This window comes from Marmota flaviventris, chromosome 7, assembly GCF_047511675.1.
Source record: "Marmota flaviventris isolate mMarFla1 chromosome 7, mMarFla1.hap1, whole genome shotgun sequence".
Lineage (NCBI taxonomy): Eukaryota > Metazoa > Chordata > Mammalia > Rodentia > Sciuridae > Marmota > Marmota flaviventris.
Genome location: NC_092504.1, coordinates 6800228 through 6823637, shown reverse-complemented (window position 1 = coordinate 6823637; position 23410 = coordinate 6800228). Strand labels below are relative to the sequence as shown.

General features: G+C 52.2%; 1 protein-coding gene across 5 annotated transcripts in view; it reads left to right on the top strand.

Moving 5' to 3' along the window:
- Slc2a9 (solute carrier family 2 member 9) overlaps positions 1 to 23410 on the top strand; it is a 173382-nt gene that overhangs the window by 19108 nt on the left and 130864 nt on the right. For all 5 annotated transcript variants that reach the window (XM_071614140.1, XM_071614142.1, XM_071614141.1 and 2 more), the window contains exons 3-4: positions 3799 to 3897; positions 19035 to 19195. In XM_071614140.1, the coding sequence (XP_071470241.1) occupies positions 3799 to 3897; positions 19035 to 19195 (260 nt within the window). The remainder of the gene's footprint in view (positions 1 to 3798; positions 3898 to 19034; positions 19196 to 23410) is intronic.

Sequence of the window (23410 nt, the reverse complement as noted above, 5' to 3'; positions counted from 1 at the left end):
GGTGCCTCCCCAGCACTGTCCCAGGGAATTCTCGGCCCTTGCAGGCATGTGGTAATCTAGTGCTTCTCACTGGGCTCCTGCTTTGGATCCACCATGCGGTGAGGAAGGCAGCCAGGTGGCTGGAAACCAAGTCAAGAAATAGCCTGCTCTCGCAGAGGCGCCCCCACTGACCAGTGCACAGAGCAGCCAGGTTGCACTGCTCCATGCCCCAGCCTAACTGCTGAAGTCTGTTTCCCATTTGCTCAGAGCAGCCGCTGTCCTGCTGTAGGGCAGTGGGGGCTGAAAGCTTTCTCACCCACGTGCCATGATGGCCCCCAGGACGCCTGCAGTTCTCCCCATCTTATTTTTTTTTCTTCTTCAATGTGTGCTTTGCATTAAACCCAGTTTGCTGGCTTCTGCCCCTTATTTGTGGCCCGAGCACTCTGAATTCACCAAGCATGCCTCTGTCCCTTCCCAGCCTCGTGTCCTCGCCATCATGAAGGTCCTTCCCTGACATTTGGGGTGAATCAGCCATGTGGGGAATTCATCCTCGCTATGTGGTGCTGAGCCTCCTGGCTCCTTTTACTGAGTCAGCCAGGGTGGTGCAAGGAGGGGCCCGCTCGGCCTGGGGCTGAGTAAGCAGGACAGAGTCATGGCAGCTCTTTGTTCTTGGGCTGCAGGGCTGCCCACGTTCATCTCCAGCATGCTGCTAGGGGTAGGGTGGGCCGTGTGTTTCTGTTTAATCCCTGGACTACCTCTGCAGGCAGCTGGAGTGAGACCGACAGCCCGTCTTGCACTGGTAATGGCAGCTCGGAGAAGTAATGTGACTCGCCTGAAGTGGAGGAGTCAGGACCTGAGCAGCACTTGAGCCAGTCATTAGGCCTCTCCCTGCCCCAGAGATTAGAAAGGTGCCCTGGGTTCATGCCAGTCTCCCCACCTCTGGAATGTTGGACTTATTAAAGAGGGAGAAATAAAATGATGACAAAGAAAAAAATCCATACCCTGGGTAAAAGTCCCCAGAGGACAGATTTCCTTTTTAGGATTTTCTCATTGCTGTAATGACTTAGAAACAAGGAAAAAAATGTTGCCCACTTCCTGTCCAGGCATGACCCAATTGCCCCATTTCCTGTCGGGCGCTCCAGGCCTCCTTCCAGTGGACTCTGCCTCCTCATTCACGGAGATGCCCTGGCAGAGTCCGGGGTCCTGGCCGAGCCGTCAGCTGGGCCACCAGGGCCCATAGTAAGGAAACCAAACATGGATTCCAGGGAACTGAGCTCTGCTCCCCTGACACATGACAGGAGCTACCTTGGCCCTCCCAGATCAGGCAGGAAGCCGCCAGAGTGTCACCGCCAGAGGAGGAAGAGCAGGGTGCCAGGTGGGAGGAGAAGAAAGGTAAACACGGAACGGCCGCTGGCCTCCGGCCCTGGTGCACAAGGGCAGGCTGTGGGGAATGCAAGTGTGGGTGGCCCTGCGGGACACGTCTCCACCCCGGCCTGGCAGCTGTGTGGCAAAAGGGCCTTGGGCTGGCTCTGAGTTAGGGAGGCCTGGGCTTGGACCAGCCACTCTGACCCATGTGACCATGCGTGGTGTTTTGCTCCGAGCCTCTGCATCCTGGGCGGGCTCCTGGCTGCCTGGCTGTACCCAGAGAACATCCTCATGAGGCCCTGCCCTGTGTGTGCTCTGCTGCCCCTTCTCCCTCCCCAGGCATGGCCAGGCAGCAGCATGAGCTGTCAGGTGCCAGGAGGGGGAGGCAGCAGGCTGGGCTGGCCACCCAGGGGCAGGGGCCTCCAGAGAAGCAGCTGAGGCAGGAAGGCCATGTGCCCTCCTCCACCCTCTGCCAGGGGCCCTCACACCAGGAGCTCCCATTCTGATGGGTGCCGACGAGAGGGAGGAGACCATGTCCTCTAAGGTGACCAGGACTGGGATGGAGGGAGTGTAGGGCCCAGATAATAGCCCAGCACAGCTGGTGCTGACGGCTCAGGGGAACTGGCCGGTAGGACGAGACACAGAGAAGGATCTTAGAGGGAAGAGGTGATGGAGACCGAGAGCTTTTTCTGAAGGGACTCTGTCCCATCAATGGATCTCATTCAGCTCAAGCTGCTCCAACTGCAGAAAACCATGCCGGCCCCATTTCACTGGGCAACACCATCCCCCTGGCCACAAGCCCTTCCTCAGCCCTCCACCTGGTCCCTAGCACCTGCTGAGCACCTCTTCTGCAGCAGGCTCAGAGCCCAGAAGCAGAGAGCAGGGAGCACAGCAGCTGCCCTCCAACAGGAAGACCCCTGCCACCGTCCAGCCCTGGCCACTGACACTCATGGGCACCCAGCAAGTGCCAGGCTCTCTTCTGATCTGCTTAACACCTTCCCTAAGAAGGGGGTTCCAAAATCATTGCCATCTTCAAGATGAGGAAACTGAGCAGCCCTGCAACAAGCCAAAGATTACAGTCATAAGTGGCAGTTGAATGACAGATCTGTAGTAAAACAAGGAGGAGGAGCTTCCAGGAGATGGCAGGAGAGGAGAGGCTGCTGTGGGTCGCAGGTCTGAAGCTTCTAGGAGGGGCACTTCAGGTGGACCAAGTAGAGAGAACTCTGCCTGTCTGTTTGGGAAGCAGCTGGACCAGAGGGAGTGGAGAGAGAGGAACAAAAGGAGAAAACACTGTTCTGAACACTGGTGACATCTGGCAACCACTGACCCTCAGTGACCTGGGCAGCAGTGTGGCACGTTAGTAAGAGTCCTCTTACAGGCGGGCAAGCTGGACTCTGAAAAGTCCCACGGCTTGCTCAGGCTTCCACCACTGCGTGGTGGAGCGTGGGCTGCTGGAGCCCCTCTAGGGAGGTTAACGAAGTGGTGGAGAAGGGAATTGGGATCAGGGACCTGCGTCCCTGTTCACCTGTCCTGCTCACTGCTGCGAACGCTCCCAGAGCTTCATCAGGGCCTGGCACCTAGAAAACACACAGACATGCACACTCAATGGTAAATGATGGCCAAGAAATTGTCTCCCAGAGTGCCTGGTCCCTGTCCATCTGGCCCATGTTTCACAGGGCAGCCCGGGATGGTCAGTCTTTGTCAAGGGGCCGGATGTTTCTGTCCTGGCTGTGGCCATCCTTGGCTGGAGCAGCAGGAAAGGCCCCTGTGGGGGCAGATGCTTTATTCTCAGCATCAAGTTCTATCTCTCTGTCTTCAGGTCCTTATTCCAAGGTGCTTGGACCAGGCTGTCGATCCATGCCTCAGCGTGAGCGTGTGTGCATGGGCATGCCTGTGTTCCAGACACACAGGCAGGTGGAGCTGGGGGATTGGGGAGGAGCTGCAGCTGTGACCACCGGGTTCCTGACCCCGCCCCAGGCAGCACCACAGACAACTCTGTGCCCTTTCCTCACTTCTGCAATAGGGTGCACCGGCACTGGTGGAGGGATTCCAGATGACGCCCAGAAAGCTGTCAGAACAGTGCCTGGCAGGGGGATCAGTGAGCACCGGGCCCTGCCCAGCAGCTTAGTCTAGCTTTGCTCTCTGCTCCTGTCTGGGTCAGACCCTAGCTACCTATAGCTAAAATGATGCGTGTGGCTGCTTCCAGATGGCTTGCTAAGGGCAGCAGGCGGGCTTCTGTGCTCCCCAGCAGCCTGGCTGGGAAGACAGTGGTGTGCTGTGGACCTGGAGGGAACCCTGTCTGCTGCCCCCCCCCCACCTTTCCATCTTCTCCCTCCAGCTCCTTTTTGGCCCCAGACAAGGAATTCTATCTGGGAGGCCTCCCCCAGCTAAGGGGGACCGTCCAGGCTCTGCACCCAAGGGCCCGCGCTGATGTGCTCTCCTCTCCCTTCACAGGACTGGTCCTGCTCCCTCGTCGCCGTCTCTCTGGTGGGCGCCTTGGGCTCCTCCTTCCTCTATGGGTACAACCTATCCGTGGTGAACGCCCCGACCCCGGTGAGTATCCGTGAGAAGTCCGCCCGGCTGAGGGCACTGGGGCCACAGGGATGCTTCGCACAGCCCTGCTTCGGGCGTTCCTATCTGCGACCCTCTATGGGCTGGTTGATCCAGACCTTGTGCAGAACATTAAGGGGCAGGGGACACAGAGTGGGACCAGCGCCCGCCCTCTGGGGGCAGATAGGAGACATAGGAGCCAACAATGATGATGGTGTCTGTGTGTGTTGGGGTTCGGATCCTTGTGGCTGAAGTGTGGGTATCCTGGGGGAGTGCTGGGGGGACCCTCCCAACCCCCACCCCACCCCCACCCGCACCCCCACCGCGTGCAGGATGGATTCCTGAGGACTCTAATGCTGGGGAAGGAGCAGGAGCGACCTTAAGCCATGGAACTTGCACGTTGTCTCGACTTGCTCTCTGTTATCTTCAGATCATCACTCCTGTACCCATGACCCCTCTGTGGCTTTTGCTTTAGCCTGAAATCAGAGCTAGGTGCCGATGCCCCAGGCCTCCTTCACAGGTGCTGGGTGCAGTGGGTTGGTTCCCTTACCTGCGCTGTTAGGGTGCTGCTCGGCTTCTGGGCGCGATGGATGTGTAAGGGAGGATCCCCGTGCAGGTGGTGGCTGAGCCCAGCCTTGGAGGTGGGGGACGGCAGCCAGGCCTGAGGTCTGGGAACAGCTAGGAGACACAGGTAGCTGCAGGTGGCTGCAGCCCTGGTGTGTTTGGGGGGTGCACAGGGCTAGACAGGTTCATGCTTTTTCTTATTTGGGGGCCAGCACCCCTGCATGCCAAATACAGGGGGGCCAGGGCCTGTGGGTTCCCAAAGGAACCCTGGGATTTTGTGGAGGCTCTATTTGTCCTGGAGCAGACCTGGGTTCTGTTTAAAAGTTCTGTTAACTGTCTGAAGTTTTGGAGATCTGTGAAGTTTGATCTGGAAAATTGGCTGTGTGCTGAAAAGTGCTTGAAAATAGGGGCCTGGTGGCGTCTCCAGGTACTTGGAGCAATCCGCATTTAGCTTTGTCATTGTAGTATCATCCAGAGAAGGGGCTCTGACTGGTCCTGACTTGTCTTTGAAAGAGGACCGGGAATTTGGACTCTGCTTCATCCATTCAGGGTGTGGGAGCCTTTGCACGCACAGTTTGTGGAGAAGACATGGGAAATTTGAACTTGGAATAGCACGATGTGTGTTTCGACAGTGATGGTGGGGACAGGAGGGAGGACCAATTCTCATTGATTCTTGCAAATATTTATTGAGCACCTATCACATGCCCAATGCTGGGCATTGGGGCAGGCAACCTAGAGGAGGCAGCATTTGAGCTGAGCCCTGAAGGACAGGGAGGGGTGGGGAGCTAAAGCACACTGTCTGGTGTGTCATTTTGGTGGCATGTTGGGGACAGTAGAGGTGTGATGTGCAAGTGGAAAGATGGGATGGAAGAAGAGGCGCGAAAGCAGGGTGGATCAGGGGAAGACCTCAGCTCTCAGCAGAGAAGCAGGATTATGGTCTATGGGTGCCGAGGAGCCATGGCACATTCAGCAGGTGGGACAGAGGAGCAAGCGGGTAGGAGATAAAATTCAGACCATCCATGTTACCTCCATTTCACCACAAGGAAAGAGAGACACAGAGTTTAATCAAATTGCTCAAGATCATGCAGCTAGGAGAAGGAGGTGCTGGAATTCAAACCCAGCTCTGCCTGAATCCAACCTGTGCCCCTTCCACCCCCATGATGGACCACAGGGCCAGGACCCCACAGCCCAGCATTCTGGAGCCTTGGCAAGGTCAACTAAGGCAAGGAATCAGCCAGGGGAGGTGGGAGGGGCCACAGTGCACCGAGTAGGCTGTTCCCTGCCATGCCCACCACCCCAGTGCCTGTGCTGGGTTCTCTCCACAGCAACTCCAGGGTCAAGGGCGAGTTCCGATGATGCTCAGTGGCATTACAACAGGGACCTAGATTGTCAGAATCCCACCTGATCCTCCTGCAAGGAGCCCTCATTGCAAGGAGCCGTTCCTGTAACGTGCACGATCCAACAGAAAAATGAAAGGCAGCTTTATTGTTAGCTGACCAGCTCCCCAAGTCTTGCCTTCCCATGGAGGCGTGGGGCATTGTAGCCCCTTTTTCCGTGTGAAGGCCCCAACGTCACAGGTTTCTAAATGTTTCATGGGGCAGGCTCCATGGGGCAGGCAGCCTTCACTGGGCATCTGCCTTGTTCTGTCATGTGGTCAGGTGCTTGTTAGGGAGGTGAACAGGACACACGTCCACATCCCCCAGGGGCCCCAGCAGCAGCAGCAGCAGGGACAGACACTCCAGAGTTTATCCCACAGAGAGAGGTGGGCTGCGGGGGCCTGTAGAAGGACTTCATCCTTCCTGGGGAGTCGGAGGGCCTTGCTGGGGCTTTCTGGGCATGATGAAGACCAGGGAGTGGCTGTGTGCGTCCCGGGGGGTGAGGGAGGAGGCAGGGCCGGTGCCAGCTGGAGAAGGGTTGCAAGGGCCAGGCCTGGGGCAGGATCCAGGATGCCCGGGCTGTGAGCACAGAGGCAGAGGAGGCAGGCTGAGGGCCAGACTCACCCCGGTGCCCTCCCAGGGCAGAACCACCCGCAGTGGGAGCCGGCAGGTCTGCACAGGAATCCGGGCTCCGCCCCTGAGCTGCCTGTGCAGAGTGGTGGTGTGCACCCTAGTGAACTAGTTGTGAGAAGGAAAGCAGACGTGATGCTGGAGCAGCTCAGCCCGGTGTCCAGCGGGCACTCTGATCCTCTTTCCCTGCGGTAGGCAGAGGGCTGGGGAGCAAGGCTGCCCTAGAGGCAGGGGGTCAGAAATGGAACAGGGACTCTGAGAAATGGAGCCCTTCGCAGGCCAGAGGACCGAGCCTGGCAGGGCGTGGGGCATTGGGCTCTCAGGAGAGCCAAGGAAGGCCTGGGACAGAGAGGCGTGGATACTAGGGCTATGGTTGCCACCAGGGGCCACTGTTAGAACCAAGATGCCACATGGACACAACCCTGGCATTAGCACAGGCACAGGCTCCTCAGGCCCCTGCTGGGCCAGCCTCTGCTAGGGATAGCTGTGGTGCAGGGCATGGGCAGGGGGCTCCAGCTAGACTTCCCAGTCAGGCAGTGTCTCACTATCTGTGCCATTATACCCACATACACACCCTCCTTCCCAGTTACAGTTCTGGGGAGCCACAGCTAATCCCCCTGTATGGAAGAGGGCACTGAAGCAGGGGAGGTTAACGTGGCCAAGCTCCGAGGCTGGCCCATTTCCTCCTCAGTACAGTCACCCTACACGAACTGCATCCTGCCCACCTGGCTTTCAAAGAATCCCCAGAATCTGACTGTATGGGACCCCTTTGGAGAGAATACCGGGTGTCTTGTGCATCCACAAGCATCTGGACCAATTTGGTCCCTCTGGATGTGAACTGAGTGTGCACGAGCCCTGTGTGTGGCCTGTCCTCAGAGGACCCCGTGGGTGTTCAGTTCTCTTCCCTCTGATGGTGCAAGAACAGGACATAAACCTTCAGGAAATTTTTGTTGTTTTTGGCTGTTGAAAGCTGAGCTTCTGTGCAGGGGGAGGAGTTGATGGCTTTGATTGAACCCAGCTGCTCCCCTCCTGCAGGCCCATCTGTAGCCTGGCACACCCTGGGGTCTTCTAACCTTCCAGTCTCCACCCCGACTCCTGCAGTTCATTCTGCACTGAAGCCAGAGAGGCACCTTGGACAAGTTGAGGTGGATCATATTGAGCCTCTGCTCAGAATCCGCGGCTGCCCATCACACCCAGAAAACAATCCACACTGCTGTGGCCCGCAGGGCTGGGGTTGCTCCTAGTCACCTCTTGGTTCTCACCTTCTCACCACCCAGTACTCCTCCCACTCCCTTTGCTCCATGCACATGGCCCTCTGCTGTTACTGGTTGCCGCCCTCCAGACCATTAATATTTTAAGTTTTGCAAAATCATATGGTCTTTTTGCAACTATTCAACTGTACCTGTGCACTGAAAAAGCAGACCTAGACAACCTGTAAACTTGGGGGCGGGGGAGGCTGTGTGCCAATAAAGCCATGCACAAAGGCAGGTGGTAGTGGGGAAGTGTTGTCTGATCCCTGCGCTTGGGGTTCTAGGAAAGGCGGGGCACCTGTAGAATCTCGCCATCTCTAGACCTCTGGGCAGAAGGCAGGCTGGCTGGCTGCACTGTTCTTCCGAGGCCTATGCTCTGTGGCATCTAACATGGGGGATAGATCTTCCTGCAGCCATTGTGTGTGTTAATTGCCGATCATCCGGGTTTTTGATTTTTCAGTTTCCAGTGTCTAATTCTAATTGGCATAGCAAGCTACTTAGCTAGCCATCATCTCTATCATCTACCTGTCAATCTATCCTCCATCCATCCACCTATCTACATATGTATCTAAAGCATTCTGAGGGCCTTGTAAGAGACTGGTCAAGAGCTGGGAGAAACAGCTCACTGGTAGAGCATTTACCTAGCAACCACAAGACCCTGGCTTCAGTCCAAGGCCAATTTGCACACAAGTCAGATGCGTAGGATGCCTGCCTGGATTTTCAAGCAGCCGAGCAAGCGGACTGAGGATGCTAGTCTGGAACCTGGCGCGTGGTCTCAGATTTATGTCATTTAAGCTTTGACCTTTAGTAGGAGAATGTGGCTCTTCCAGAACCTGCTTCATTAGTACTGCCAGAAGATCTGGGACGGCAGAGTTGTAGTGGGAGGTGTCTGGATGGTACTGTGGGTACGCCCCCTGTGAGCCAGCCAATGAGAGCCAGGTAGACAGGAAGGCTGTGGCGGGGTTTCTGAGCCCCAGGGGCTGCTCTCTGGAGGCCCAGGCAGGGCTGGGCGGGGAGATCAAGTCTGGGCAGGGGATGGATCATAGCGCCTCTTGTGCATGAGTGTCATCCAGAGAGCCTACAGGAAGGCTCTGGAAGCAACATCCTAAAGAAATGCAAGCTCCAAGCCAGGGTGGACAACATGGAGCCCAGGTTCCAGGACAAAGGGGCCCGGCAAAGTCCCAGCAGGATGGGGCTCAAGAGTGGGCCTCGCGTGAGAGCCTCTGGCGGGGAGTGGGGGCCTGCTGATGCCGAGCTTCCTGTGCTGTGGGAGGAGGCCACAGGGCAATGAGCCTGGGAACAGCCGCCCAGGCAGGATGGGCACTGGGGTGGACGTGAGGAGGGCCACAGGGAGGACAGAGGGTGAGTGGGAGGGGCCTGGAAAGCAGGCCTGGGATGTGCAGCCCAGGACAGAGGGAGGTGGGAAGGGCGAGCACGCCTTCAAGGAGAGAGGGCAGACTCCTGAGGCCTGTTTGCCCAGGAGGCTGGGGGAGGGCTTGGAGGCTCAACACACGCACAGCAGACAAGACCCCCGGGGCCTTCCAGACCAGGTGTCTTACAAAAAGCAGGTGCCCCAGAGGTTCACAGTGACTTCTGACACCAGCCACTCAGACGCAGACTTCCCAGTCACCAACCGTCCTCACTTCAGATGCCAGACCCAAGCTTGGGGGTTCCCAGACCACCCACGTCTGAACATCCGGGTCCACCACCCTTGGGTTTGTTAACATGCTAGAATAATTCACCGATCTCAGGAAAGTGCTCTACTTGAAATTATGGTTTCATTATAGCAAAAAGGATGGAAATCAAAATGAGTCCAAAGAAGAGATACATCCAGTGGGGTTAGGAAGGTGTGAAGCTTCTAGTGTTCTCTCCCAGAGAGTCAGGCACCCCCACAGCAGTGGAACGCCATGCCCAGAGTGCCACCTGCTAGGGACGCCACCCAAGCCATTGGGGCTTCCTTTTATAGGGCTGATGGATCTGATCATTGGCTGACTCAGTCTCCAGTCTCTGTCCTCCCCAATAGCATGAGGCTCAAAGCCCCAACCCTCCATCACAGGCTTACTCTTTTTAGAATTAGCCAGTCCCTACCCTGAGTTCTCTTTTTGCATACACTAGTCTGATACTTTGGATACTAAAGACACTGCCATGATTCAAGAAGTCCCAGGGGTGTGTGTAATCCTAGCTACTTAGGAGGCTAAGGTAGGAGGACTGCAGTTGGAGACCAGCCTCAGAAATTTAACAAGATGCTGTTTCAAAATTTAAAAATTCATAAAAGGGCTGGGGATGTACTACAGTGGTAGAGTGCCCCTGGGCTCATTCTCCAGCAACACACATGCACACACATGTGCACGCACGCGCGCGCGCACACACACACACACACACAAGAAAAGAAAGGAGAGAAATCCTAAGGACTTAGAGGCTACTTCCTGTTATGGTCTGGATGTGAGGTGTCCCCCAAAAGCTCACGTGTGAGACAATGCAAGAAGGTTGGAGGAGAATTGATTGGACTATAATCATCAGCCTTAAACTAATCAATCTATCCCTGATGGGATTAACTGAGTGGTGACTGAAGGCAGGCGGGTGTGGCTGGCAGAGGTGGGCATTGGGGGCGTGGCTATGGGGTAGGTATTTTGTATCTGGAGAGTGGAGTCTCTCTGCTCTCTGATCACCGTGTGAGCTGCTTCCCTCTGCCACACTCTCCCACCAGGATGTTCTGCCTCCCCTCGATCCCCAAGGAACAGAAGTGCCCTTCTATGGACTGAGACCTCTGAAAACCTGAGCCCCCAAGTAATTTTCTCCTCGCCTACAGTTGTGGTGGTGGGTGTTTTAGTCACAACAGAGAAAAAGCTGAGTAAAACACCTCCCAAGGTCCGGGGACCAAGCCCAGTCAAGTTCTTTCCTAAACAACTATACAACTCTTTATTGTTTTACAATGTACATCGTACATATGTGTATGTTAAACATAAAAACACTTAAAATGTTTGTTAAATGCCTCGGTGAATGAGAGAAGGAGGGCCTGAGTAAAAGGAATAAATGAGAGTATAGTTTGGGGGGTCTAATGTGTTGCCCCTTTTGTACCCACTTAAATTAGGATTTATTTGGAGAAAAATATTAGAACCACAAAAATAATAGTGAATGGTTTGTCTTTATAGTGAGTCCCTCACCTTTCCAGTGGTTTCTGAGTTGGAAATGTCATGTCTTGAGAGAAGCCTCAGAATCTTGGCTTCCTGGTGTCAGCAAAATAGGCCCAGGGCTTCCGTGGTGCAATCAGTTGGGCTCCCCATCAGTTTCCCAGAAGAAATGGTCTGTTCTATCACCTTCCTCTCCCCTGCTGCTTCCCTGAGGACAGATAAGCAAATGATAGTGAAGAGTAAAACCAACAGCTCTCTCTACTCAAGCAGAGCTGCCTGATTAGCTGCAGATGTGGGAAGCTGGGCCAAGAAAAGATTCAAATGAACCAACAGACAGCGAAGCCAAGTGAGCCCTGGGGTTTCTGGCTAGCTCTGTTGGCAAGGCCCACAGCTCTCAGATCGGGAGCCCGCAGCAGGTACCTGTGTGGCCTGAGGCCTATTCTCAAGGCTAGTGGGAGGGAACGGTGATCTCAAGGTGGTGGTGACCTCAGGGCTCTGGTCAGTGGAGGCGGGTTGGGTGGACTCACTTGGTGGGAGAGGCCAGACACAGCCGGCCCTCATGACAATGAGCGGGTCCTACCTGCAATGCAGAGACTCTTTCCTTCATTGCCCCTTTCTTTCTTCCTCTTGGTTTTGCATGGCCTGGTCTCAGTGTCATCAAAGCGACTGGCTTCTATCAGGAAAAGAAAACAACTCCAACTCTGACACTTATTATAAGAACTATTGGCATGAATCACGTCCTGTGAGTCAGGGGCTGTCTCTCATTTGTCTACCAACCACGGGGGACAGACATCGTGATCACAACCCCATTTTACAAATAGTGGGGAGTCTGAGTAGTTTGCCCTAAGCTGTGAGGCTGGGGGCAGATTTGGGTCTGAGCATAGTGCAAACTGCGGCTCCTCCCAGGGCCCCCAGGGCCTTGAAATCCTAACTTTTGGAAGGTCCTGCACATATGCTGTTTTAAATACTTTCTGGGCATCTCTCCACATTGTTGGAATTCCTGCATCACCACAGTGTCTAATAGCCTAGTGCTGTGCCACACTGGTGGCCTCTCTGCCTAACGCAAGCCTCCTAGGTCGCTTCTCATTTTTCTCTAATAGAAGAGGCTGCTGCATTGTTTCAATTGGGAGCTGTGGTTCGTGGCTCGGTTGGTTTTCATCAGAGCAGATGGAGCCCCTGGCTGAGGGGAGGCCGGGCCTTCTCAGGCCTGCCGCTGGTGTCGGGGTGTTCCAGGGGCTGCCTGCCCGCCAGCCTGCTCCATCCCCCGGAGGCCGCAGCTTATTAGGGCCAGGCAGCCTGCATCTTTGCTTCAGAATTTTCTCATTTCATTGTTTCTCTGGGGAAAAAAATGCCACTTTTTCTGGCCTAACAAGGGAAGGCCCTCAGGCCCATCAAGGCTTGGTGGGGTAAGGCAGTGGTCACTGCAGTCAGAGCTGGAGACAGCTGACCCAGCAAGGTGGGAGGTGGGGAAAACCTGGAGGTGTACACCTGTGATCCCAGTGACTTGGGACCTTCGGTGGGAAGATAGTGACCTTGAGGCCAGCCAGAACAACTTAGCAAGACTCTAGTCTTAAATCAAAAAATGAAAAAGGGCTGAGAATGTAGCTCAGTGGTAAAGCACCCCCGGGCTCGACCCCAGTGCTGAAGCAAGCTCACAAACACACCTGGAGGGAGGTGCTAGAGAGGGACTGCGCACAGATGCAACCAGGGCCGCCTGCTGACCAGGGGAGCCAGACCTAGGAGCACCCACTAGGGCCGGCACCCTGCTGGGGACTTCACCCACCCCATCCTTCTAGCGGCTCCATCTTGAAGCTTGGGGTCTTATTCTTGTTTACAAATGAGTTATTCCAGAATCTGCTCAAAACCACCACCTGAACTTGTGATGGATCTGGTGCCTTTTGAAAGCCACCATGGACTCCAGGTGGCCTGTCCAGCCAGGAGCAGCCTGTCTGGTGATGAAAACACCTGGCTTCTCTTCCTGTGGACCAGAGGACACGCAGAAGGAGTGGGGCAGGGGGACACCACCTGCATGCTAATGATGGGTCAGGGCGATATAGTGACCCTCATGGCCAGGATTCATCCCAGTGAGGGACACAAAGCAAAACCAGCAAGGGGGGAAGACACGGGGGCCGGCACAGGCCTGCAGGAGCCCTCTCTAGTGGGGGAGCACTGCGTCCCCAGCAGGGAGTCACTGCAGCTCCTGCAGCATCGGCTACCAGGAGGCTCCAGAGTTTGTATCAGGGGCTGGTCACATGGACCCCCTCTGCTCAGCAGGTAAGAACTCCCCAGCTCCCAGAGGGAAGCAGGTACAGACTTCAGGGAACAGCACTGGCCACACTGCCTGCAGACTAGGCACCGCGAGCCACGTGTGACAACCCTCCTGTGTCCTAGTCCCCGACCCTAGCCCAGGGCCAGCCTTGCCAGCCAGCCTTTCTGCAGAAAGCAGTCTCAGGACAGCTGTGAGAACTGCTGTCTGCATGGAAGACTTGGTGTGGGGAGCCAGATGACATTAGGTGGCACTGCCAGGATTGTGTGGTTTGGTGGCCAGAACTTTTGTAAGGACTTTGGCATCGTTCTCCTCAGGGAGCAGTGGGGTCACCAGTGCAGATGGTCTTTACAAACCCCGTGGGCTCCAGGGTGTGACGTGCTCTGCTCTGCAGCATGGGGGTACCCAGGCCACCCACCATCTGTGCTATTTATGTGTGTTTTTATGGCACCCCTGGAAGGCGTGACATCTCTTTGTGAATCAGTCAGGAATTTCAATACCGTGAGATAGGCGGCCCGGCGATTTCCCTCCCATGGTCTGGTGATTTCCACGGTCATTTGGAAGATGGAATCACACAGTTCAGTTTCTTACCAGAAGCCCGGCCCCAACGTTCTCAGGCTGGGAGATACTGGTAGATTACTCACAGATTATTGGACCTGAGAAGTAAATGTGCCTCGACCTTCAGTTTACAACTACAGAGATAATGACAGGGACACCCCCATTTCTGTCTTCTATTGCACATGGACCCAGAGCTCTGCATTATATTTCCTCTCACAAAGACCCTCACAAGAGTCCCTTTGGGAGGGGCAGTGACCTCACAAACAAGGGTCCTGAAGCACAGAGAGGTTAAGTAACTAGCTCAGTCCCCCAGCTGAGAAGGGGCAGGGACAAGCGTGGAATAAAGCCATTCCAGGTTCCCAACCATTGAGACACTGCCCAAAGAGGAGAAGCACCTTGAGGAAGGTCGCTGAAGGTCAGAGACGGACACAGGGAAACAAGCAAGTCTTAAACCCAGGACTCTTCCTTCAGCCTCTTTTTCTTGTATCAAGTGGCCTCTTTCCCTTTTCCTTGTGGCGTGGGCTCTGGTTAGTTCTCGTCCTATATAAACACTCCTTGATGAATTCATAAGAAATCTCCACCAGCCTCATGATCTCGCACCAAGTGCTGCAGCCTCCTCACCAGCCCGGCCTCATCTACTCTAAACTCTAAAATGGCCTTCACACCACACCTGCGATGAACACTCTGGAACAAATTAGAGCATTGATCCCATGCTCCCTGGCGCCCGCAGGGGTAAGTGTGGGTTCCTCGGCGGGCAGACAGAGCCAGGATACCCAGCCCCTGCCTCCTTCTCCAGCCTTCCCTGATGCCGAGCCACCCTTCAACCCCACTGGCCACTTAAGCTCCTCTAGTCGGCTCATGCTCTCCAGCTTCTGCTACTTGAGGATCCTGGGCCCTCTGCCTGAAAGGTCCAGCCTGAGCCGCCCCACCGGCCCTCACTGCTCACCCCATCTGGTTCCATGGCTGGGTTCCATGGCCTCTCCTGGCTTCCTGCCGTCAGAGCAGTCCCACTGTGTTGAGTTTATACACGTACACAGCTGTTGTTCCCACTAGATCCTGAGCTCCTTGAAGGCAGGGGGACTGGGACTTGTGTCTAGAAGACAGGATGCACCCTCATGGGAAGGAGGCAGATACGTAGAGACAGACATAAGAATGGGCCTCTTGGTTTCTTTATCATTCATCTATTGAAGGGCATCTAGGTTAGTTCCTCAGTTTGGCTGTTGTGAATTGAGCTGCTATAAACCTTGATGTGGCTGCGTTACTATAGTATACTCTTTTTAAGTCCTTTGGGTATAGACCGAGGAGTGGGATAGCTGAGTCAAATGGTGGTTTCGTTACATGTTTTCAGAGGAATCTCCATACTGCTTTCCAGCTTGGTTGCACCAATTTGCAGTCCCACCAGCAATGTATGAGTGTGCCTTTTCCCCATGTCCTTGCGAACACTTATTGTTGTTTGTATTCTTGATAATTGCCATTCTGTCTGGAGTGAGATGAAACCTTAGAGTAGTTTTGATTTGCATTTCTCTGGGTATATAAACACAATGAAATATCACTCAGCAATAAAAAAGAATAACATTATGGCATTTGCAGATAAACAGGTGGAGAATATCATGCTAAGTGAAGTAAGCCAATCCACAAAAACCAAAGGCTGAACGTTTTCTCTGATAAGTGGATGCTAATCCAGAGTGGGGTGGAGAGCATGGGATGAGTGGAGGAACTTTGAATGGGGCAGGGCATGGGGGTAGGAAAGATGGTGGAATGAGACGGACATCATTACCCTTGGTACATGTGTGATTGCATGAATGGTGTGACCCTACTTTGGGTAAAACCAGAGAAGTCAAAAGTTGGGCTCCATTTGTGAACAATGAATCGTAGAACATTCTGCTGTCATGTATAACTGATTAGAACAAATAATTTTTTTTTTTAAAAAAGAATGGCCTCTCCGAGGAGGCCTGATGGAAAAGTAAAACATGGAATCTGGAAGGAGATGGCCTACAGCGGGCCTAGAGGTGGCTGTCACAGTGGTGTGGAGACTCTTATTGCAGAGTGCTTTCCTCGAGTGAAATCTGACAAATTCTCCCAAAACATACAAGGAAAACTCTAGGTATGGGCCCATATCTCCAGGCCTTTCCATCCTCAATGAAGGAGTTGGCTTCAATCTTCCTCCTCCTTTTTCCCGCCAGGACCTTGCACGAGCTAGGCAAACAGTCCACTGCTGAGCTGCATCCTCAGCCCCTTTTAATTTTATTTTGAGACAGGATCTACTAAGTTTCCCAGGCTGGCCTTGAACTTGTGATCCTCCTGCCTTCATCTCCTGAGTAGCTGGAATTACAGGTGTGAAACGCCATGTCTGGTTCATTCCCTCCTTCTAGAAGCCTCGTATCACAGTGCAATGACCATGTGCTGGGCTTTGGCATTGGGTTGACTGTGTTCAGGAAAACCAGCTGCTGTAACAGATAAGCCCGAGCTTCGGTGGCTTAACACAAGAAAAGTTATTTTCTCATTTGTGTCACTATCTGAAACAGTGAGTTGGGGCACCCCTTCCGGGAAGCCATTCGGGGCCTCAGGCCTGTCAATGGAGTGGTTCTCCTCTAGGGCTTTGGAGCCCTCTGCTGGCTCCTTCCAGAATGGCCAGCTGACAAGGAAGGAATGAGCCTGGACAGCATCCCACTCCTAGTGCCTGGGTAGGGTGACACACATCACCTCTGCCCACTCTGGGTGAGTTGTCCTGTGGCAAACCTAGATGCAAGGCAATGGGCAGTGTGGCTGACCGTGTGACCAGAGAGGGGAGAGCGCAGGCGCGGAGAGGCCTAGCAGGCTTTACCATTCCAATGGATTCCCCCTGGCTGAGGCTGCTTCTCAGCTCAGGTCTCCGCTCCTTATGGAGCCTCTCAGTATGGCTGCAGGGTGAAGGGCAGTGAGGTGTGCAGGTGCCTGCCACGTGCCTAGCAGCCCACCAGCCCCACGCCTCCCCTTCCATCCCATCCCTACCCTTCTCCTCCTGTCCAGTCTTTGTATTTTGCAGGTTAAGAGTTAGGATAAAGCAGTGGCTAAGACTGGGTCTGGAGTCCACCTGCCTGGACTTGAGCCCTGACCTGCTACACCACACACCAACAGTGTGAGCCTGGGAAAGACTTTACATCTCTCTCTCCCATTCCTCCCCCTGCCCAGAAGAGAGCTACAAAGATGGCGCCCTCTCACAGGGTCTTGGAGGGGGAAATGGGTTGGTTGATGGGTGAATAGCACTCAGCATGTTGAAATATGATGAATGGGGCACCTGGTTTTTATTATTATTATTATTATTATTATTATTACCTATCTATTCATTGTGCTACAGCCCAGCCTGCTTTTATTTATTTTTATGATTTTATTTTATATGAGCATTACTGACACAGTGGAAACTCAGTTTAAAACACAAACACGAACGTAAGCATCTGCTCCATACCACTACCAGTCGTGTGCTCACAGATATTTGTGTCATGAATCTTAGTAATGGTTTGAGCAATTAATTAGCAGAACAGTCCCTATCACCTGGGTCCCTCATCACCACCACCTGTCATCAGGCCATTGCAAGCTTTTCAGCTGGAAGACAAACATTTAATCACCAAAGGCAGCACTTGAAAACAGCTTTCAGGGAACTTTCAAGAAACGTGTGCAGGGGGCACAGGCTGTGCTGCAAGTCTTCCAGCTTTCTGTGGAAGCTTCTGCTCTGTGCTTTCCCAAAACCAAAGCACAAAACTGTGAAGACCCCTGAGGCAACACCTGGCAGGGAGTGATCTGAAAGTCCTCCTTTTCCCAGAAGACGTCCAGTGCAGCACTGCACAGAAGAAAAGAGGTGATTTCCCGCAAAACGACATCTTTTAATTTCCTCACTTTAATTCCAGGAGACTGGCCAGTGCTGTAAGCATGGCAGTCAGAGGCTCTGTGGAGCCTGTCTTGGCCAGACTCCTTGCAGGAGAGCTGTGATCAATGGGCGCAGCACTGCAGTAGGGACCAAGGTCACCCCCAGGAATGACCTTTGATACATGTGAAGGACAGTCAGGTGGCAGGCGGGTTGCCTGTGAATTCTATATGCCAAGGATGGGATAACTGGGTCATGATGGTTCCATTCCAAGTTTTCTGAGAAATCTCCATACTGCTTTCCAGATTGGTTGCATCAATTTGCAGTCCCAACAGCAATCTATGAGTGTGCCTTTCCCCCACATCCTCTCCAACACTTAATGTTGCTTGTATTCTTAATAACTGCCATTCTGACTGGAGTGAGATGAAATCTTAGAGTAATTTTGATTTGCATTTCTCTAATTGCTAGAGATATGAATATTTTTTTCATATATTCCTTGATTGATTGTATTTCTTCCTCTGTGAAGTGTCTGATCAATTCCTTTGCCCAATTATTTATTGGGTTATTTGGTTTTGGAGGATTAAGTTTTTTGAGTTCTTTATATATCCAGGAGATTAATGCTATATGTGAGGTGCGTGTGGTAAAGATTCTCTCCCATTCTGTAGGCTCTCTCTTCACATTCTTGATAGTTTACTGTGAATAAGCTTTGTAGTTTGATTCCATCCCATTTATTGATTCTTGATTTTATTTCTTGTGCTTTAGGAGTCTTGTTAAGGAAGTCAGTTCCTAGGCCACCGTGGTGAAGATTTGGGCCTACTTTTTCTTCTATTAGGAGCAGGGTCTCTATTCTAGTGCCTAAGTCTGATCCAGTTTGAGTTGAGTTTTGTGCAGGATAAGAGATGGGGTTTAATTTCATTTTGTTACACATGGATTTCCAGTTTTCCCAGAACCATTTGTTGAAGAGGCTATCTTTTCTCCAATGTATGTTTTTGTCTAATATGAGATAACTGTGTTTCTGTGGGTTTGTCCTGTGTCCTCTGTTCTGTACCATTGGTCTATGTGTCTGTTGGTGCCAATACCATGCCGTTTTTGTTACTGTAGCTCTGCAGGTCTGGTGTTGTGATGCCTACTGCTTCACTTTTCTTGCTAAGTTTTGCTTTGGCTATTCTGGGTCTCTTATTTTTCCAAATGAATATCATGATTGCTTTTTCTAACTCTATGAAGAATGTCATTGGGATTTTAATAGGAATTGCATTAAATTAGATTTGATTTTGACTCTCAGGTTTAATATTTACTGAGCAAGTCACTTAGTCTCTCTGAGCCTCAGTTTCTCTGTCTACAAAATGTGGTAGACTTAGGATCCGTTCCCTATCTTTGTTAGAAGAGTCCAGTGCTCACACAGCATTTAGCAAAGTGCTCAACGTGAAGGAATTGCTCTTCAAAATCTCTTTTGTGTGTGTGCCGGCTGGCTTCAAGCACAGGATGGAACAGAAGGAAATAACATGGCTTATTGTTCATTTCCAGTATATCAAGGCCTTTTACAATGAATCATGGGAAAGAAGGCATGGACATCCAATAGACCCGGATACTCTGACTCTGCTCTGGTCTGTGACCGTGTCCATATTCGCCATCGGTGGATTGGTGGGGACACTAATAGCGAAGAAGATCGGAAAGTTTCTTGGGAGGTCAGTAGAGGACTGTCTGTGTTGGGGGGATGCTTCACAATGATCTTAATACATCCACACCACGGTCAGATCTCAGCAGACACAGAATTCCACTCCGACAGTTCAACTGGAGAGATGTGAAGGGGTAAGGGGAGGAAATAGGGCACAAGGGCCCAGGGGAAACTGGAGCCGGGGATGACTGGGCGGACAGCAGGGCTAAGTTGTGGAGGTGCTGGGCTGTGGCAGAGCCATGGAGCCCGAGTGAGGGGGAGCAGAAAGAAACGCCTTGACCTTGCTCCCCGCCTTCCTTGAGCCATCAGAGGGCCAGCTCCCAGGATGCAGAGTCAGGAGGAAGGGAGGATGGATCTGGATGTGGGGGCAGATGGAGAGCAGCCCACAGGGAGCCTTAGTGGTTGTTCTACAAAAGCACATAGAGATCTGTTTTAAAGTGAATCCCCGTCTTCGATTGTCTTCTGTTATGTTTATTTAATCACTCTCTAGTTGATAAGCATTCGGGCTATTTTGAATCATTTGCATTATAAATAAGGCTGCAGTGAGTATCAAAAGCTCCCTGTGGACATTTCCCACTCAGACCCTCTCCAATTAGATCCTCTTTACCTTGTGAGCTCACTCCTCGCTTCCATTTGACATGAGGCATCTCTCAGAGAAGGTTGGTTCAGTAAACACCCCAAATCCATGCTTTCTCTGTATCATTGCCACTAGCAACAGCCTTCTGGGAACTACTGAGGTGTGCCTGGAAGCAGAGAGTCTCTTGAATGTTCATGTCTGACCTTGAATCTTGTGTCTTCTACTTACTCGCTGGGGGTCTTGGTCAACTCATTTAATTTATTTGAACTTCAGTTTTTTCATCTGTAAAAAGGGAATGATAGTCGCCACCTTGGGAATGTCATGAGTGCTAGGGAAAATGAACACAGAAGAAAGTCATTAGTAGTAGCTTAATAAACAGAAGCGCTGCTATTTACCATCTCCTTCACTGTCACTGTGACATCCTTCATAGTAGGTGCTCAACAAAGCTCCATACTGCATTGACTTGAATTGCAGAGGAGGTTCATCATACCCCCAGGACATCCCCCAGACCCAGGGATGCAGAGATGGTGCTGAAAGGGTCCTACCTCTTCATACATTCTGCCTCACATACATCCCACCAAGGAGCAAGTTAGAGCGATGAGGAGGCTTCAGGGATGACTTGGTGGCTCATGAAGGTCTGTGGGACCCAGTAAGTGCTGACATTTTCCTCATCCCCAAGGTCACTTCCAGAGCAGTAACTAACGGGGGCTCAGTACCAGGAAGGACAACTGTTACCTAACAGAGTGCCATTTTCTGAGGTCCTTCAGTGCTCCAGGTACACATGTACCCTCAGAGAAGTGAGGGCATCTGCCCAAGGCTAGCTGGCTCTCACATGGCTGAGGTCACGCTGGGACTAAGCACAGTGTCCTCAGCATCCTGATCTTTCCCCTAGGGGAAGGAGTTCTAAATTAAAATCCCGTTGGCAGTGGTATTTCTTCCTTTCTTTCTGTACCTAGGATTGAACCCAGGGGTGCTCAATCACTGAGTTACAACCCCAGCCCTTTATTTAAAAATATATTATTTCGATACAGGGGGTCTCTAAGTTGCTGAGGCTGGCTTTGAACTTGAAATCCTCCTTTCTCAGCCTCCTGAGCCTCTGGGATTACAGGCGTGCGCCACCACACCCAAACTTGGCAATGGTATTGTAAAGTCCATGTGGTGGGGCAATTGATCAGTGCCTGACCAGCATCCAGACTCGCGCCCATGGTCAGAGGCTCTCGGGTGCTGTCACTAAGCCTGAGGTTCTTTCATGAAGCCCTCGGCCCAAAGCTAGACCCTGTTCACAGCCCTCCTGTCTATCTTAGTTAGATGGAGTCACCTCCCGCCCCAGGCTCCGTGGACTGTGATGCTGTGTTAGATTTTTGCCACTGTGACCAAACTTAGAGGAAAAGTTCACCTTGGATCATGGTTTCAGAGGTTCAGTCCATGGTAGGCTGGTTCCATCACTCCGGGCCCGAGGTGAGGTAGAGCATCGTGGCGGAAGGGTGTGGGTGAAGGAGCAGCACTCTGTTCACGGTGGCTGGAAAGCACTTTTCTGGCCAAACCACAAAGTTTTAACATCCTTTAGCTCTTCTTTATGCTCTTAATTCTCATAACAAACCTGGATAAAAGTTGCCAGTAATATCCATGCCAGTGACTGAATGCTGTGCTGCCTTGACATTTCTTCCACCAGATTACCTCCTCCGTCAGTTCTAAATCCAGCCTTTCACAAAGCTTCAGGACATGGATGAAATGCAGCCAAGTGCTTTGCCACAATATAACACCAGTGGCCTCCAGTCTGATTCCCAATGAAGTCTTCCCTCTGAAACTTCAGGGGCACAGTCTGCACTTCTGTCTGCATTCTGATCTGAGTTCCCACCAGATTTTCCCATTCAGTTCTGATTACAGCATTGTAAAGTTTATAACCTGCATCTCCAAACTCTTCAAAATTCCTCCGGCAAACATTTCCAAAGTCTTCTGAGCTACAGAGTCAGGTCAGACCCAGCAACAACCCCACTTCTCAGTACCAATTCCTATTTTAGTTAGGTTTTTTGGTGACTGTGACCAAAATACCTGACAGGAGCACCTTCAAGGAGGAGAGGTCTTTCTGGGGCTCACAGCTTCAGAGGTCTCCATCCACAGATGGCCAACCCCATTGCTTTAGGCCCAAGATAAGGCAGCACATCAGGGGGATGGGCCCAGCAGAAGAAAACTTCCCAACTCATGGTGGGGTCAGGAAACAGAGGGGATGGGGGAGGGGGGAGAGAGAGACAAGAGGGGAGGAGAGGAGAGGGGAGGAGAGGGGAGGGAGGGGAGAGAAAGGAAAAGGGACACAGGGAAGAGGTACACTTCCAGCACATGTCCCCAGTGACCCACCTCTTCTAGCCACACCCCACCTTCCTACAGTTACCACTCAGTCAATCCATTCCAACTAAGATGGACCCATTAGGTTCTAGCTCTCATAATCTAATAGTTTACCTTTGAAAATTCCTGCATTAAGAGGATCTTTGTGGGACACCTCAATCCGAACCATAATACACCGTTTTGGCATTTGGCCTTTGTACTCAGGAAAGACACAGTTGTGGCTGAGGGCTGATGCTTGAGCAGAGTTGTCCAAGACCCTGAGTGATTGGTGATGCAAGTCACCACCATCCTGTGCAGCGCTACAGGGGGTAATAGAGATACAGGAAAAGGCAGCTGGCTGGCTCTTAATTTTTAAATCTGTAAAGTACAGATAAGCAAATCCAGTGTTGGGAGGATTTCCTGAGGGAACAGCCAGGGTGGGCGCATGAGAGCAAATTTACAGGGTATCTCATGTCATTCGAGAGCTTTTTGAATGCCTGTGGCAGGAATGCAAATCAAGTTGGTTTAAGCCTGAAAGGGAATTAATTGGCTCAGATAACTGAAACATAATTTGGTTGAATCCAGTTATGGTTTTATGTGATATCATAAAATAATCAAATCTATCTCTTTCCCCCATGTTCTAGCTGTCGTCCTCCAGGTTGGCTTTATCCCCAGGTCCTTACTCCCATAGAGGGTCACAGAGGCCCAGCATGGAGAAACTGCCCCTTCCAATAGTTACAGTGAAGGTCCCAGGGAGAATGTCCTGAGTTAAGGTGCATGTCTTCAGGGTTCTCAATCAGGGGACAATGCACACCATGCGGGGACTTTGACAATGTCTGGAGACTTTTTTGTTTGTCACAACTGGGTGCTGCTGGCCTCTAGTAGAGGCCAGGGAGGCTGTGAAACACCCTTCAGTGCACAGGAAGCCTCACAACACAGAATCCCCCAGCCAAGGGTGTTAATATGCTAAGGTTCAGAAATCCCCCCAAATAACCTTCTCATACACCAGATGAGAGCGTTTTGAAGATGTCGGGTGAGCCCGGTACCATGCACCCAACTCTAGAGCCACAGTGAATGGAGATCCGAGCTCCACCAGCCCCCACACTGAGAGTGTGGGCAGGACCTGGGGTGGGAATCCATGGGACTCCTCCGAGAAGGAAGGAGCTTGACCAAGCACCAACAAAAGGCATCCCATCCAGTATTTCAGTAAAACAGCAGGTTCTCAAAAATACTGTTTTCTCCTCATCTTATTCTACCCCAATCTTTTCAAATGTGTCTTTAGTTTATTGTAGTATAAAATAACTTGAGCTCCTCGTTTAGCTGGGG